Genomic DNA, 17281 nt, shown 5'->3' on the forward strand with positions numbered 1-17281 from the left:
CAAGGGTGATATCCGGCTTATCTCATTTAACGCTCACAAGAACTCTTTGAAGTAGGTTGAGAATTATCTCCATTTCACAGATGAGGAGACTGAGGCTCCCTGAGTGGCAGAGTCAGATTTTGAACAGAGCAGCATGCCTCTGGGTGTCCACTTCAGCGTGGATGTAGGGAGCCGTCACTGCGGTATAGCCAGCCAGCCAGCCCTGCCGTGCCAGCCCTTGCCACTGGGCCAGGGAGAGAGGGCTAAGTTGCTGCAGGAAACAGACCTCATGTAGGCCAGGAAGTAGTTTGGGGCATCAGAAAGCAGAATTTCACTCGCTGGTAAGAAGTGAGTGCTCACCGATGACCGGCTCCTGCAACCCTGTTACCAAGGCAACAAAGATGGGCACGTGGGGCGGTGGTGGGCTCTGTCACATGTCCCTCTGAGCCCAAGAACCTCTGCTGGCTGTTCCTCTCTCCGTACCCTTCACCCACCCCGGGGTTCATGTCCAGGGTGCCAATCCCTGAGGGCAGCTGCTCTGAGTGAGCGGTGTCTCTCCACCCCTAACTCACGGCTTCTCAGGATGAGGCGGAGTGTGTGAGTGACATATACATGTATGGCTAAGCGCCTCCTTTCTGTGGAGAAGGCCTCCTTCTGGCCCCCTCTCGGGAGGCTATGCTGCATTCTTTTCATGATGCCGTCCTGGGCACTCTGTCAGGTGCGCCTGTCAGTCCTGACCTCCAGCTCTCTGTAGAGACCAGCAGAGATCATTTGCGACTTGGCAGCTCGCCTCATAGAATGATAGAGGATAAAGAGTTAAGAGCCAGCTAGCTTCAGGCCGGAGCCCTGTGTGTGGGCCGTGCTCAGAAAGCGTACCAGTCTCCTATTGCTGCTGTAACACGTTGTCTCAAATAAGTGGCTTAAAACAGCATGAACTATCACCTTGGAGTTCTGGACGCCAGGAATCCAAGATGGGTTTTTCTGGGCTGAAACCTGGGCGTAGACAGGGCTGTGCTCTGTGGAGCCTCTAGGAGACAATCGGTTTCCTTACGTTTCCCAGCTTCTAGAGGCTGCCCAGATTCTTTGGTTCCGGGTCCCTTCCTCCACCTTCAAAGCTAGCAGCGTAGCATTTTGACTCTCTCTCTCTCTCTCTCTCTCTGACCCTGACCTGACTTCTGCTGTCACATTGCCTTCCCTCCTCTACTTTTGTCTCTGAAGGACCCTGGTGATAGCATCACATCTGCCCAGAAATCCAAGATAATCTCCCCATCTCCGAACTCTTACCTTAGTCCCTCTGCAAAGTCCCTTTTGAGTCTCTTGATTCAATGCCAAGTAATGGATTCACAGGTTCCGGGGATCTGGACACAGACAAGTCAGGCGTGGGGGACTTACTTGGCTCACCATAATAAGCTTTAGCTGGGGTTTTTTGGTCTTTTTTTTTTTTTTTTTTAAGATTTTTTATTTGAGAGAGAGAGAGAGAGCAGAACGAGCGAGAACACGAGTTGGGAGAGGGAGAAGCAGACTCCCTGCGGAGCAGGGAGCCCGACGTGGGGCTCTATCCCAGGACCCTGAGATCGTGATGTGAGCCGAAGGCAGACACTTAACCGACTGAGCCACCCAGGCACCCGCTTTAGCTGTTTTTATAAAACGGGACAGAACCAAATTGGCTAGTTTGGGGCTAGAAGAGCCAGTAATTTGATCAGTATTGTTACTGATGATGTTTGTTAGGCACTTGCTGTGTAAGCTCACTCTTGCCTCAGGGCCTTTGCACCTTAGTCCCCTTCCCTGGAACATGTTTCCTTCCAGAACTTGGATGGCTAGCACCTTCTTATCCTTCAGGTCCCAGCTCAGATGTCAGCACTCAGGCCCTTTCTGGTGACCCTTGCTTAGACCAAGTCCCTGACCCATTTCCTTCTCTCACACCATAGCCCCCTGTGTCCTTCTTTGGCATCATCTGTAACTTTTTGTTTGTGGGTGTACCTGATGCACGCTGTCTGTCTGCCCTCTATGGACGTCAGCTCCGGGAGGGCCGGGGCCCTGGCTGTCTTGTCCGTAGCTGTTCTAGTACCTGGAGCAGAGCAGGGGCACAGTGCGTATCTGTTCCGTGAGTAGGTGAAAGAAGCCAGGTAGGCACAACGCCGTGCGTTTAATGTTCACGCTCCCCTCTGTGAGAAGTCCCTTCATCGTCCCGTCTCACAGATACGGCAACCAGGGCCCAGAGAGGTTGAATCGTTGCCTTAGGTCCACGGCGACTGAGTTTACAGCCAGGTCTGCCAGAGTTCTTGCTTCCGTCCACCTCTCTGCCTCGTGGCCTTGAGGTCATCAGAAGCTTCTCGAGCCAGCTCTGGGGACGGCAGCAGAACCCTGGCGGGTCCCTTATCTCTGAAAGCAGCTTTTCCGAACCACCTGCTGGCCACCTTGACGCTGGCTGTCTTCTTATGTAGGTCTGTTGTGTCAAGTCTGGACTCCCCTGCCAAGACGAGCTCCATGGAAAAGAAACTCCTCATCAAAAGCAAAGAGCTGCAAGACTCCCAGGACAAGTGTCACAAGGTATTTATCTCCGCAGCCGGCCTCCCTCCTTGCTCCAGGATCCTCCCGTCAATGTATGCCAAGGGAGCCGCCCGGGGCCGCTGCTGGCACTGAGCCACCTGATCCATACCGAGCGGGCGAGGCGCTCCCTCCCTCGCTGAAGTCTCGCCTCCAGCAGCTCAGAGGGAGATGAATTCAGGCCTTGACGTTGCCGTCAATCCTTTAAATCTTAACCAGAGGAGGCCCTGGATTTAGAACGTCCCGTTCCTCAGCATGACCCAGCCCGATGTCTGCTTCTTCCGGCAGGTGGCGTGGGTCCTCACCTGTGGCCGCGATGCCTCCCATCTGCTTTGAGTGATGCGAAGTCTCTCTTCTTAGTCCTTTAAGCCTCCTGCTTATGTAACTGCGGCCACTGTGTTGACTATGCTCAACGTCTCTTAACGCTCACTGTTCCTGCTCCAGGGCAGCTCTCTGGAAGCTCCTAAAACCCACTCCTTGCCTGGGACTCCTCTCAGAGTGCAGACGAATACATATCTCCTTGCCCTGTCCGGGATTGGTCCTCTAGATCTTTGCAAGGAGATGGGGGGGATCAAGATGGATTTGGGATAAAAATTAAAGTGACGCGTGCCAAAAACCCAACCAAACCCAAAAAGCATACAGGTGAAAAATGGTGATTGTGGCTTCCTTGCTCACTGGGCTAGAGAAGTGACCAAGTGTGAACCGAGTCTTGGATGAGAGGAGTGACTTAGCATTGGTGACTGTCCTTACGAAGAACTGTGCACCCACCCCGGGCGAAGAAGCAATGGTATTTCCTTCCCAACCTTTGGCGCCTTAGTGCCAGCCCAAGCCACCAGGTGGTTTCGGAGGCTGCTTGAGATTTGATTGCTCCTAACGGACCTCCCCGGGCCCTTTTAACCTGTCGATGTGTCTGTTTCAGATGGAGCAGGAAATGACCCGGTTACATCGGAGAGTGTCAGAGGTGGAGGCTGTTCTTAGTCAGAAGGAGGTGGAGCTGAAGGCCTCTGAGACTCAGAGATCCCTCCTGGAGCAGGACCTTGCCACCTACATCACAGAATGCAGTGTGAGCCTTCCCCAAAGCCCCCTTCCCTTGGAGGCGGCCTTGCTGTTGTGTGTGTCTCATCCTGTTTTGTGACGGCTTCATGAGGCACATCACAGCCGATGGCAGAGCGTAGAGACAGAGAGAGGGAGGGAGTGTTCCAAGGCAAGCTGTGTGATCGGCAGGGTAGCCAGAGCCAGGCGGGAGGTCCCAGAACAGTGAGGACTGGGCTCCAGCAGTCCAGGTAGGCTGCGGAGCCTGGACACGGGCCTCGACGTCACTGCGGCGAGCAGCCAAGGGGCCGAGCGCCTCTCATCCCAGCCTTTCTGGCCTGTATCCCGTCCACCACCCGCAGCCTCAAGAGCCCGACTTCTAAATGAGCACAGGAACATGTATTTTGAATCTGCCCGAGATCTCTTTTCCATTGCTTATTAGAACCAGTGCAGCAACGAGAAAACTCAGCCTGTAAAAAACAAAAGGAAAAAAAAAAAAAAAAACAACCAAAAAAACAAAAACCCAGGCCCTCGCTCATTATTTACCATATGACTTTTTTTTGGTTTTGTTTTGTTTTGTTTTTTTTTTCCTTTCCCTCACAAGAGTAGGCTGTCTTCTCCATTGTCTCGTTAAATTTTTCATTCAGGTGTTTTTTTAATGTGGCCAATTAAACAGTCTTAAGAAGTTGAATCACACATTTTTCCAGTTTTTTTCACAAGGGAGAGGAAATCTATAGAACGTGGCTGATTAAGAATAACTGCTATGTTTCCATTCCAGATTTGGCTGCCTTTCAGTGGTGGGTGAAGTTATTCAGATATGTGTTTCAGATCTGTATTTCAGTGCCACTGAAGCGTTGAGGGAATCTTATGGATGAAAGGTGTCCAGGAAACGCAAGCCAGGAGGTGGAATTAGACTCCTTGGGGTCTTAAATGGCAATTAGGCGAGAAGGAAGTCATTGCTACTTTGAAAGAGGGATCAATACCGGGGAGTCCTCTAATCCCCGATATTCCAGAAAAGTCTTCGTAGCCCTCCCAGTGGTGGTTTAAAGAAAGGCTAAGGGATCCTGCTGGTTTTCAGTCCCAAGCACACAAGTAAGTATCTGCCAGGAGAGGTAGACAGAGGTAGGAGGCAGGTTGTGATGCTGGTTTGCAGTTTCAGGCCGGACCCGAGAGAACACAAAGGTTGAGATGATGTTTCTTGAACCCGAGGGGTTTTACAGGATGAAAAAAGCCGGAGCCAGCAACCAACTGGAAGTTGTCAACTTTGCTCCGTCACCTGAAAGCATCTTGGTGTCTGCGAAGCAGCTTGCAAGCTCCCTTTAATGAATCTTTTCAAACCGAGCAGGAACCACAGGGCACCCCTATTAAAATTTTTGCTTTCCTCAGAGCTTAAAGCGAAGTTTGGAGCAAGCCCGGATGGAGGTGTCCCAGGAGGATGACAAAGCACTGCAGCTTCTCCATGATATCCGAGAGCAGAGCCGGAAGCTCCAGGAAATCAAAGAGCAGGTATGACGGCTGCTGGGCCACAGGGCTGCACCTCGGACCTCTAATTCCAGGGGAGGTGTGTTTCGGGAGGGGCAGGGGGAGGGAAGGAAGGTGGGGGCGGAGAGAGAGCTATGTAGGTCATTTGGAAACTGTGGATTCTCCATGGTTTATAGAAATGGTGGAGCGCTTGTTCTAGCTCCTTTTGAAGTCTGCAGCCCATCATGGCCACTCTTTTCAATTAAAGGTATAGCTTTAGAACAAAAGTGGCCAAACTGGCCCGTGGGGCCAATCTGGCTCACCCCCTGTTTTCCACGGCCACGAGCTAAGAATGGCTTTTGCATTTTTAACTGGTAGGGGGAAAAAAAAGTGAAAAAGAATATTTCATGACATGTGAAAATTATATGGAATTCAAATTCCAGCATCCATAAATAAAGTTTGATTGGAACACGGCCATGCCCATTCATTTATGTAGTGTCCATGGCTGCTTGTCATGCTACAGTGGCAAGGGTGGGTAGTTGTGACAAAGACCATATGGCCTACAAAGCAGAAGTTTCTTGCTATCTAGCTTTTTACAGAAAAAGTTTGCCAATCTCTGCCTTAGACCATCAAAAAAATTAATATTTTTATAGCTTTTCAGGGGCACGTTAAGTTTTTGAGGGAAGCTGGGTTATTCTTTTCTTCCTCCTTTCTTTCCTTTCTTTTTTTTTTTTAAGATTTTATTTCTTTATTTGAGAGAGAGCTAGAGAGAGAGCAGGAATGAGAGGAGGAGCAGAGGGAAAGGGAGAAGCAGACTCCTTGAGGAGTCTCAGTCCCAGGACCCTGGAATCATGACCCGAGCCGAAGGAAGAGACTTAACCTACTGAGCCACCCAGGCACCCCGAAGCCAGGATGTTTCATAGTTTAATTTGTATCACGAGAGAGAAGTAGCGTTTGAGAAGCAAGGGCCACATCAGAATTAACCTGGGAAATCTGAGTGCAGAAAGCCATCCCCTGAGTGTTCAGAAAAGAGAATCAAGATGTTTAAAAAGCCTATTTATTCTCTGTCTGTCTGTCTCTCTCTCTCTCTCTTTTTTTTTTTTTTTTCCTTTCTATAAGTATTTTCTTTCTGGATGGTTCATTTTTATTTTGCTTTATTGTTTCCTTTTTAGCATGGATTTTTTTGGTCCTTTGAAGAAACTGTAAATAGAAACTTTAATGAAGAGATGGCAGTGAACAATTGGGAGAGCTGAATTATCAGCTGCCAGGCAACTCTCATTCATTTCAGAACATCTAATGGAGGCAGTGATGGGAATGAACATTTTTGTCCCCGAGTAGCACAGACTTAGCCTTCGCGGGGGAGGGGGGAGGGAGGGAGGGAGAGGGCTAATGCAAGAGACTCCCACGAATCATTTGATCCATTAGCTTTTTCTTAAAGAAAGAATGAATGTTTGGGGGGTTTGGCACAATCCGTGTACCACCTTACTATTTGAAACTGATCAGTTAATATCCTCTTGCTTGATCAAGACATTATAAACAAAGCTGCGAAGGTAATGTTGGCAATCTGTTCTGGACACGGATATTAATCTTAGAGATTTTTGAAGGTTACACATAGAATTTGAAAAATCTGCTCTGACATTTGACTCATTGCGCCTTTTATCAACATGGGTTTTCATCCTAAAAGTTTCAAGGGACAGGATTCTTTCTCTCTCATTAGTTCAATGTGTTTGGAGATTTGCTTTCGGGGACATCCTGGGGGAAATGAAAGCCGCATTTGGCCACCAGAGGGAGCAGCTGGTGGCCACGACTTCCATAGAAACTGAATTTTCAGGACATTTTGAAAAGGTACAGGCTGGTGGTTGAGTTCAAAGAGATGTCTTTGATGATTCGTACCACAGTTGGCATACATGTGGAGTTTCAGATTTAATGACTGCTGAAAGTTCCACCGGGGCAGCGGGCGGGGCAGAAAACTTCTCCGCTTCTGATTTTCTTTCTCGTCGGAAGATGGATTTATTAAATTGGCTTTTGGTGAGTTTTGGGAGACCAGGATGTCTGCAGTCCAGGAAAAAGCATTTCCTGCTTCTCAGCAGACTCCTAGGGTTCGGTTTGCAATTTGTCGATTCCTCCCAGAGTTGTCCCTTATTCCCCTCACGTTTTCTCTCCAAAGCTAATTTCTGCACAGCTATTCATTTTTTAATTTTCTGAACATTGTGCTTCTGCTTAGTCACCCCCTGTAGAGTGTTTGCATTTGGTTCACGATAAAAACACTTAAGAGTCTCAGGCGATTGCTCGATTCATGTACCGTTACTAGGATTGCTGGTGCGCCTTGACCCTTCTTCAGGAAGGAAAACGGAAGTTTGAGTAACACAGAAGGTGTTGGCGTTTTGGGATTTCTGCTGGAGTAAGAGTATGTCTTTCTTCCTACAAAACGCTGAGGCTCCATCCAGAAGACATACTTTAGGGCAGACCTCGAAAGTTGTCAACAGTTCCCCATCTTGATCCCACTCAGCACTGACTGACAGTCCATCCCATGCCAAGACGCGGCCGCTGTCTCTCAGCTCTCCTTGGAAACAGACCCAGTAATTTTCTCTCAGACTTTTCCTGAAGCAGGGATTTGGTCAGCTGTTGGATTTAGAGGATTTCCGTGAAGGAGGCAGCATTATAATAGTGACTCAACAGATGAGGTAGAATTCCTTTTGCTGCTTATAGCAAGCTGGGCACCCCAAGAGCTCAGATGGCTGATAGAGATGCTGTCCGATTCTGGTCTTCCTCCCCGTGGGCGCGGACAGCTCAGGAAAGAGAAAATTGAGGGGAAGGAACAACAACACTCTGTCCTTGCTCTTGACAAAACAGAAAAATCACTTACCCCTCTCGCCGACAGAAGTTCCAGACAGAAAAAGGAGCTTGAGGGTAAAAGATGCCCAAGATTTTCTCTCAGCTCTTTGCTTCCTCTAGAGCTTAGGGTTTGTTCCTGTGAGCAAGCCAGCAGTACTTTAAGGCACCCATAAAAGGGCTTACATGTTTTTTGTTCTTGTTTTTAGTGAGAAGAAAAACAGTGAGCTTTTAGGTCAAAGAAACTATTTTCACAGATAATTCTCATGTTTTTGTCTCTATATGAATGCCATTGTAAAATACAATTTTTTAAAAAAGGTTTTATTTATTTGAGAGAGGATTAGCATGAGCAGGGGTGGGGCAGAGCGAGCAGGAGACTCCCCACTGAGCAGGGAGCCCGATGTAGGGCTCGATCCTAGGACTCTGGGATCATGACCTGAGCCGAAGCAGACGCTTAATGGACTGAGCCACCCAGGCGCCCCATAAAATATGATTTTTAATGCTTTTTTTTTTTTTTTTTTAATGGAGAAGGGGGTCCAGGGATGCACAGTGCCCAGAGCCACAAAAGTCATAATCCAACCTGGCCAAAGGGGCCAGAAAGTAAAGGATGCAAGTAAAGGATGCGTCATTTCACCTAACCCGGCTCATGTTCCACTCTCTCAGTTCAGATATCTGTAAGCAGGTTGTGAAGACCTTTGGTTCTGGAACCCAGCATCAGCCACTTTGTGTGCACTCCACAGACAGCCTGGTGCCCCACAACTTCTGGGATTGACCTTCAATAATAGTATACTTATGGGTGGGCACAGTGAAATGAGACCGTGCTGCACTCAGGGCTCATTATTTTCATCTCCCAATTATACAGAGAGGTGTGCTTGCATGAAAACTATCCAGTTTTCTTTAAGAACATTACCTCCGCTTTAGTGTGCTCCTGAGGGGATTGCCTGCTACAGTTGGATGAAAGGTTTGCTTTAGATCCTATTATTTAAAAAATCTATTATTATTTTTAACGGTTAAAAACATGTCCTTGCTTAATTGATACCTCTTCAGTGATTTCCTGGGAGAACAGATCTTAGAGATTTTCACTGTATATTGTGAATATCAAAGATGGTCTTGATTCAATTTTTTATTTTATTCAATTCTTTTCATTTTAAGTCCTTCCCCTCACCCTGAGTCACCTTGGATTGGATACATGTTCATTCATAATCCCCATATGCATATGCTTTTGATTTTTCTAACAGAATCTTTTTATACTTTGCCCCAAAGTTTTCAGAATCATTTCTCTTGGTAAATCCAATTTTGAAAAACCGATTCAAATGTTCTGTTTTGATTTTAGAAATTCATTTTGGAAAAGGTCAGGCTGTTTGGATCACTTTAAAGGTTTGCTCGAAGGAACAAGATAATTCTTTTCTCTGGAGTTTTGCTCACAAGTTATTTTGACCAGAGCCAGCATTTCTGACTCTTCCAAATTTCAGGGTGACTTGCATTCAAGAGCAATGTTAAGTCCATCATTCAGTTTTGGTCCCAGAGAAATTAATGGTGGGAAACCGACATGATGAGTTTCACCTTCCAAGATTCTTTCCACCGAGATTTCCAATTACCCCCTTGCGCCATCTGAAAGGTTAATTTTAAAACTAGTACCATGTCTAATTGTGTTAGGAGCACATGACTTCTAAAGGACAAATCTATATAAATGATTACCCTTGGAAGAAAGCTACATGTAAGCAGTTTATCCTGGTTGTTTAAAGAACATCCCTTTCAGCTCTCCTGGGTTGCAAATGCCTTCAGGTTCTGTGCTGCTTGTGTGGTATTATTTGCTCAAAGGTTCGTATTAGATACGGGTACACATGTTCCAAATGGTGTCACTAATGATACATGATCTACATTAAAACTGTTTAAAGATTTTTATTGATTTATTTGAGAGAGCAGGAGAGCACGAGAGGGGAGGGGTAGAGGGTGAGGGAGAGAAAGGGAGAGAACCCCAAGCAGACTCCATGCTGAGTGTGGAGCCCGACGTGGGACACGATCTCATGACCCTGAGATGATAACGTGAGCTGAAACCAAGAGTCGGACACTCAACCAACTGAACCAACCAGGTGCCCCTACCTACATTAAGTTAAAGACTTAATATACTTATCTCCCTCCTCGCCCTCCCTACACCTCTCCCTTCTGCCCATTTGGATCCATCTCTTCTCTAGGACTGTGCCCTGCCAATCTGTCTTCAACGTGCGTCTTCACTCCTGTGGTCCATGGTCTTCTCTCTTCACTGCTTGTCTTTTTTTTTTAAGGAGTTCTAAAGTTTGCCTCTCTTCCCTTGCCTGCTCTTTAGGAGTACCAGGCTCAAGTGGAAGAAATGAGGTTGATGATGAATCAGTTGGAAGAGGACCTTGTTTCGGCAAGGAGACGGAGTGATCTCTATGAATCGGAGTTGAGAGAGTCTCGGCTCGCTGCTGAAGAGTTCAAGCGGAAAGCAACAGAGTGTCAGCATAAACTAATGAAGGTAGCCAAGCCGCCTCTCAGAAGGCTGTTTTTGGGGTAGAACTCCCGGCCGATCTTAGTAAGAATCAAGGGAATACTAGCTTAATGAGTGTATGTTTGGGGAATAAAGGAGTACTCTGCAAAGTTCTTGGTCTTTTTTTTTTATAGAAGATAACTGAGTTATCATCATGACCATCATCGTTATTTGGCCGTAGAGATCAAGAAAATATGTTTTGTCTCTTAAATTACAGGCTAAGGATCAAGGGAAGCCTGAAGTGGGGGATTATTCCAAACTGGAGAAGGTATTTTCCGTTACTGGTCTTGCTATATTTGGTAGACAATCTGTAAACTTTTTTTTTTTTTAAGAGTTTATTTCTTTATTTGAGAGAGCGAGCTCACACGTGTGGGAGTGGGGGTGGGCTGGGGCAGAGGAGCAGAGGGAGAGGGACAGGCAGACTCGGGCTGAGTGTGGAGACCAACGCAGGGCTCGATTTTAGAACCGATCACAAGCCGAAATCAAGAGTAGGACACTCAACTGACTGAGCCACGCAGAGGCCTGATAATCTTTTAAATGTTACTCTTTACTGCCAGACATTGGTTAACAATACTCTTGCAATGGATAGAGAACTCTCTAGCAGGTTTATTTTGACTGTCAATCTCTGGGCAACCACATTTAGCTTTAACTGTTGTTCTAAAAGGGATAAAAGATACCTCATTTTTTATCATGTCTGATCACAGTAACATACAAACCGAGACACCTAATAAAACATAGGTGAAAATTTCTGTAATCTTAAGGCACTGGGCAACTTTGATTCTCTTGCCATTTGGGTATTGTTGGCTCTAGGAAAGTAGCATGGAGGTTTTCATGGGGACACTCAAAGATTTCTCTGATAGGTCTCTATTCTTTCTCTCCATTAGTGGGGGCTGGAATACAGAACAGAAAGACCTCACAGAAACCTTCAGACAATAGCACTGCACTAAATGTAGCCAGCCATTCATGCCACCTTACCTTTTGCTTTATTTCCCGGAATTTTAATTATAGATCAATGCTGAGCAACAGCTCAAAATTCAGGAGCTCCAAGAGAAGCTGGAAAAGGTAAGCCCGAGATGATTTTTTTTGGGAACTTACCCCTCATTTCCAAATACTTTTCTTTGCCTTGTCCTGGAGCCCGAAAGATGAAAAAGACAGAATTAGTCAGAGAGCACTGAGGAAAATGAAGGGGGAGTGAGCTATTACCTGAAAATATCAGAGTTCTGAATATAGTTTTTCCTTTTGACACATGTCAGCAGTGTTTATTTTTAAAAACCCAAGCTGCGTGAGACTCTCAAGTAAAAGTTCTAATTATACTATGACGGAACCCAAGAGGCCAAGAGGCCAGCTTCTCTCCCTTCAAGGGGCCAGGCTCCCCGTTTTGCACATTTGTAAGAGAAGTAGGTGTTGTTCATGGCCCAGACGGCTTTCAGTGAGAAACTGTGGGCAGCCTTCCTGCCCACCCGAAGACTGGGGGAGCCGGGGAGTCATCTCCAGGTGGGGGAGGGGGTGGGTTTGTTTTAAGGCATCCTGTATAGTTGGGGCTAATGACCCTCCCATTGGCTGAACGCTGGAAAAGCTAATGCATGGCCCAGAACGAACGTGGTTCTGAGACATGCCTGTCCCAGCGAAGACGGCCCCGTGTTTCCTAGCCTGGTTTAATAGAGCCTCTTCTTACTTACTCTTTGTTGTTGTTGTTTTGAAGTTGTGGTGAAAAACACACAACATTAAATTTACTATCCTAACCAATTTAAAAAAAAAGATTTATCTATTTATGTTAGAGAGAAGGAGCGCGTGCATCTGTGTAGTGTGTGCAAGTTGGGGGAGGGGCAGAGGGAGAGAATCTTTAAGCAGACTCCTGCTGAGCAAGGATCCTGACTCGGGGCTTGATCTCACGACGCATGAGGTTATGATCTGAGCTGAAACCAAGAGTCGGATGCTTAACCGACTGAGCCACCGAGGGGCCCTGGCCATTTTAATCATTTTAAGTATAGAGTTTGGTCGTGTTAAGTGTATTCACGTTGCTGCGCAGTGGATCTCTAGAACCTTTTCATCTGGCAAAGCTGAAACCCTTGACCTGCTGATTCTCCTTCCTCCCTCTCCCTAGCCCTTGGTCAACCACGTTCTGCGTTCTCGTTCTGTGATTTGGGCTGCTCTAGAGCCTTCAGAGGAGTAACGTCACAGAGCATTAGGTCTTCCGTGACTGGCTCATTTCGTTTCGCATCGTGTCCTAGAGGTTCATCCACGTTGTAGCGGGGGGCAGGGTTTCCTTCTCTTTAGAGACTGTGTGATATTCCGTTGTGTGGATAGACCACATTTTGATCGTCATCCGTTCATCCGCCTCCTTCTCACCTGTCCTGGAGATGGCGGATGAAAGCCTTCATGGCCCTCTTTGTATGGGGATTCCCGTTTCCATCTAGAGCTGTGTTCTCCATCAGAAGTATGACGCAAGCCACAAGTGTCAGCTACTGGTGTAATTTTCAATCTTCTAGTAGCCACCTTAAACAGGCAGGAGGAAACAGGTGAATTTATTTGAATAATATAGTTTATTCAATCCGATAGAGCCAAAATACCATTGCAGCATGTATCCAATATTAAAACATTTACACTGTTTCAGTTTTTGAAGGAATCAAACATAAGTTACATTAAAAATGAATTTTCCAGTCACATTGCAAGTGCTCCCTGGGGCCAGTGGGTCCCCTGTTGGACAGTGCTTGTCTCAAAGATGAAGTTTTCTTGAAGTTCGACTTTTTAAAATTATAATTCAAAGCCAGTAAGTGTGAGACTGTTGGTTTCCTACTCTCAGATCTTTGCTATGATGCTGTAAGAGCGGCAATGTCATTAGGATCCAAATGAAAATTAACTTCAAAAGGTGTAGCTTTTTTTTTTTGTTTTCTTTTTAAGCAAAGATTTGCGAATTACCAGTGAACTCTATGGTGTTATAGACTTTGATAGGTTGAAGAAAAGCTTACAGTTTTTATCCTGTTTTTTAATAAAAGTAGTACAGATTCCCCGTAGGAAAGTTAGCAAATGAGATAATTAAATAAGGAGAAACTTTTTAAAAAAATTTTATTTATTTATTTGACAGAGATCACAAGTAGGCAGAGAGGCAGGCAGAGAGAGAGAGGGAAGCAGGCTCCCCACTGAGCAGAGAGCCCCATGCAGGGCTCAATCCCAGGACCCTGGGATCATGACTTGAGCCGAAGGCAAAGGCTTTAACCCACTGAGCCACCCAGACAACCCTAAATAAGGAGAAACTTATGCTCTGAGGGTAAATACATTCATACCTGGGTAGATAAGTCCTGCTAGGCGTTTCTGTTTGCATTTACTACATTGCATTTAATCGAAGATACTAATGATTATCAGACACACTCTATCTGTGCACCCCAAGAAGGAAAAGTTGCTGTCCATTTTAACTATATGGTGCATTCTAAATTCAGTGATGTTTATATATATATACATATATATAAATAAGATTTATTATATTATTACAATATGTATTATATTATATATAATGCATTCTAAATTCAGTGAAAACATCACTGAATTTAGAACATATATATAAATTTTATATATATATAAACATCACTGAATTTAGAATGCATTATATATAACATATATATGCATTATATAGAATATATAGAATGCATTATATATAACATATATATAAATATTATATATATAAACATCACTGAATTTAGAATGCATTATATATAATACATATTATAATGTATAAATTATATATGTGTGTGTGTATATATATACATATATACATATATATATGCACTTCAGTGGAGAGGAAATGCAGAATAAAGTGAATGTGAATGGGTTTTGAAAATCGATCTGGTAATGTATACACTCAGTATTGCCTGACTTTTCCCATTGAGGAGCTCGCCAGCATCTTTTTATGTGAATGACTTTGGCTGTCTTTCTCCTGTTCCTTCGCCCCGGGTAGGCTGTAAAAGCCAGCACAGAGGCCACCGAGCTGCTGCAGAATATCCGCCAGGCCAAGGAGCGGGCCGAGCGTGAGCTGGAGAAGCTGCAGAACCGGGAGGACTCCTCTGAAGGCATAAAAAAGAAGCTGGTGGAGGCCGAGGTGAGCAGGGGTCCTCAGCCTGTGCTGGACTGAGTCTGGGTCCCGGCGTGGCCGCCCGTGAGCAGCCAACCAGCTTTGGGCCGTGCTGAGGAGAAGACACTATGGAACCGCTTTCCCTTCTGCCAATCCCTTTGGAACCCGAGCGGCTTGGCAGCGTTTTCCCCAAAGGGGAAGAAAAGACTGGTCACAGCAGCTTCAAGTAGAAAGATGTCCGGATAAGAACATTGCCTTTCTCTTCCGTTTCCTCTGGCCTCACGAACCTGGGGGGGGGGGATTCACGTTTCAGTCTGTGAACTGTAACACTCTCCCTCAGTTTCTCTTTCTCTTCCCTCCGCACCCCTGTTTTTCCTTGCCTCTTCCCCACAGACTTAATAATGTTACCTTTCAAGGCTTCAGATATTACCTGTGTGTTGATGGCCCCCCCAGGGCCCATGCTTTGGAGAATTCCCCTCCAATTCTTTGTTGTTGTTGTTGTTGCTGAAATATTTGATATAATTATACAGGAAACACATGAGTGTCTTCTTGTTGTAGAAAACTTGAACAGTACTGAAGAACAGAGAGTAAAAAGTGACACTTCCCCGACTCCCCTCCACCTCCCCCACCGCTTTGGGGATTGTCACAGAGAACAGATCGTAGTTGATTTAACCGTCCCCCTGCCCCCCCAACATTGCCGGGCCCTCTGCCTTCCCCTGCCCTGGTTTGGCGGGTGCATCAAATCTAGAGTGAACTCAGTATCTTCCCCCTGAGTGGGGCTCCCTTCTTAATCTCCTCATACCAGTCAGGAGCACTGTCACTCATCTATCTGGTCACCCAAGGCTTGAAACCTTGACATCGTCTTTTCCTCCTTGCTCCCTGCCATTCGGTCCTATAAATCCAGCCACACTGCCTCCCCCATTCACCCCTACTTGCCATTTCTGTGGGTTTCCTCACAGTCCAGGCCTTCCTCCCCTTAACTGAGCACACGTAGTCATTTCGGGGCCCTCGACTTTCCATCTTCCCTTCCTCCCCGCTGGCTCATGTGACATGAGACTCACAGGCCTCAGCCGGAGGCTCATCAGCACCCCCTGCCCCATCCCAGAGCTTTTAGAGCTTCCCTGTGTCCTGTGTGTACCCCTGAACTTGGTACGTGAAACTCGGCGCCATTCGACCCACTAGTGCTCCCTTTTCCCTTCTCTCCTCTGTCCCCAACTCATCTTATGCTCTAGCTGCTGGAGACGTCTCCTGTGGCCTCACCAGCTCCCTCCCTCCTCCGTATTTGTGCTCATGCATCTGCCTTTGTCTGAAGGGCCTTGCATCCTCCCCTCCTGCCCTCCCCAGTCCAGCCTGGGTATTCCACACCCTCCAAAGCTAACATCTCTGTGACTTCTCCCTTTGGCTCGTTCGGCGAAAGGCCTTTCTCCCGCCTGCAACCTCCCACCGCCCTCTGACCCCGATTTTCTGTATGGCCCTTCCCCATCTTAACCTCTATTATGTTTCTTTGTGTTTGTCTTATCTTTCCCAAGGGCAGGAATTCTGTCGGCTCCCTCTCCGTATTTTCCGTGATGCTTAGTGTGATACTTTGCAGATAGTAGGTGCTTGGTAAATATTTGAATGAATGAATGCACTCTTGTAACCCAACACAACCAAGTACTTGGATTCTAGAATCTTCTTTTCCTCACCGTTGCTTCGGGTGCCCAAGACTTCTCTTCCTGCCTTGTGCGTATGCTTCTCGAGGGCGCTCTCCCTCGGTGCAGGCGCTGTGCCCATAGCGGTTACTCCATTAAAACTCTCTGATTGATTCATGATCTACAGGAACGCCGCCATTCTCTGGAGAACAAGGTAAAGAGGCTAGAGACCATGGAGCGTAGAGAAAACAGACTGAAGGATGACATCCAGACAAAATCCCAACAGATCCAGCAGATGGCTGATAAAATTCTGGTGAGCAGGAACAAAAGCTGAAAAGTTAAAAGACAACAGGTTAGAGGTCACAGAGGGAAGGGGGTGAAAGGAGGAACGGAACGCCGTCACCCAGGGGAGGTATCACCGAGTAGGTGCATGGAGAGAAGCGGCTTCAGTGTGGGCCCATGCTAGGATAGCACGAGTAACCAAATGCTGGACGTCTCGGCACCGGTAACAGATCCGTAAATATTACTTTTCCGCTCTGTTTGCTACTGCCTGACATTTTAAAACATGAACGTGCATCCTCTGTCATTTCCAATACATTTTTACAGGAGCATTGATGTACTTCTATCGGCAGAGTTTTGTATGGCTGTTAACTTTGCGATGGCAATTTGCAAGACGGTGGAGCTTTAGACCTTTAAAACCCAAACCCAGATTTTTGCTGTTGGAGAAGACAGAAATTAGTCACGCAGGGCTGTTTTTCTCAGAGTAGTATTTGTCATAGATCTGCGTTCACCCACTCACTCTCTCTGCTACAGTTGGTTATTAGTATTATTTCCCCCCTTAATTTCCTTAGATGTAGCAGGTCTTTTTTTAGGTTTGTAAAGCCTCATGATTCTGTTTTCGGCTCTGGTGACCAAATTAACTTCATAGAGGAAGCCCGGCTCGGGTGCTACTTGCGGATGTGGTGAGGCTTTGTCCTAGGCAGGTGAACTTTTAAAGGACTGTCCTTGGATCTCAGTCCCAAAGCCAGGAATGTGTGCCACGTGTGGGAGTCTTAGCGATGACATGGTATCTTTTCATAGCCCCCTTCTCCCTGCCCCTAGGAGAGACCCTGGAGTGGTCGATCATTCCTTTCCATCATAAGGAGGCGGGGTGGTGTGCAGGCCCGTGCATCTCTCTCTGTGTCTCTCTGTATCACTTCTGGGAAGTGGGTCACCTGCGACTAT

General features: G+C 46.5%; 1 protein-coding gene across 2 annotated transcripts in view; it reads left to right on the plus strand.

The window, feature by feature from the left end:
• Positions 1 to 17281, plus strand: part of CIT (citron rho-interacting serine/threonine kinase) — a 164745-nt gene that overhangs the window by 76693 nt on the left and 70771 nt on the right. For both annotated transcript variants that reach the window (XM_046024531.1, XM_046024532.1), the window contains exons 11-18: positions 2424 to 2529; positions 3446 to 3589; positions 4945 to 5064; positions 10178 to 10348; positions 10578 to 10628; positions 11369 to 11422; positions 14313 to 14453; positions 16245 to 16370. In XM_046024531.1, coding sequence (XP_045880487.1) covers positions 2424 to 2529; positions 3446 to 3589; positions 4945 to 5064; positions 10178 to 10348; positions 10578 to 10628; positions 11369 to 11422; positions 14313 to 14453; positions 16245 to 16370 — 913 coding nt within the window. The remainder of the gene's footprint in view (positions 1 to 2423; positions 2530 to 3445; positions 3590 to 4944; positions 5065 to 10177; positions 10349 to 10577; positions 10629 to 11368; positions 11423 to 14312; positions 14454 to 16244; positions 16371 to 17281) is intronic.

This window comes from Meles meles, chromosome 12 (genome assembly GCF_922984935.1).
Source record: "Meles meles chromosome 12, mMelMel3.1 paternal haplotype, whole genome shotgun sequence".
Lineage (NCBI taxonomy): Eukaryota > Metazoa > Chordata > Mammalia > Carnivora > Mustelidae > Meles > Meles meles.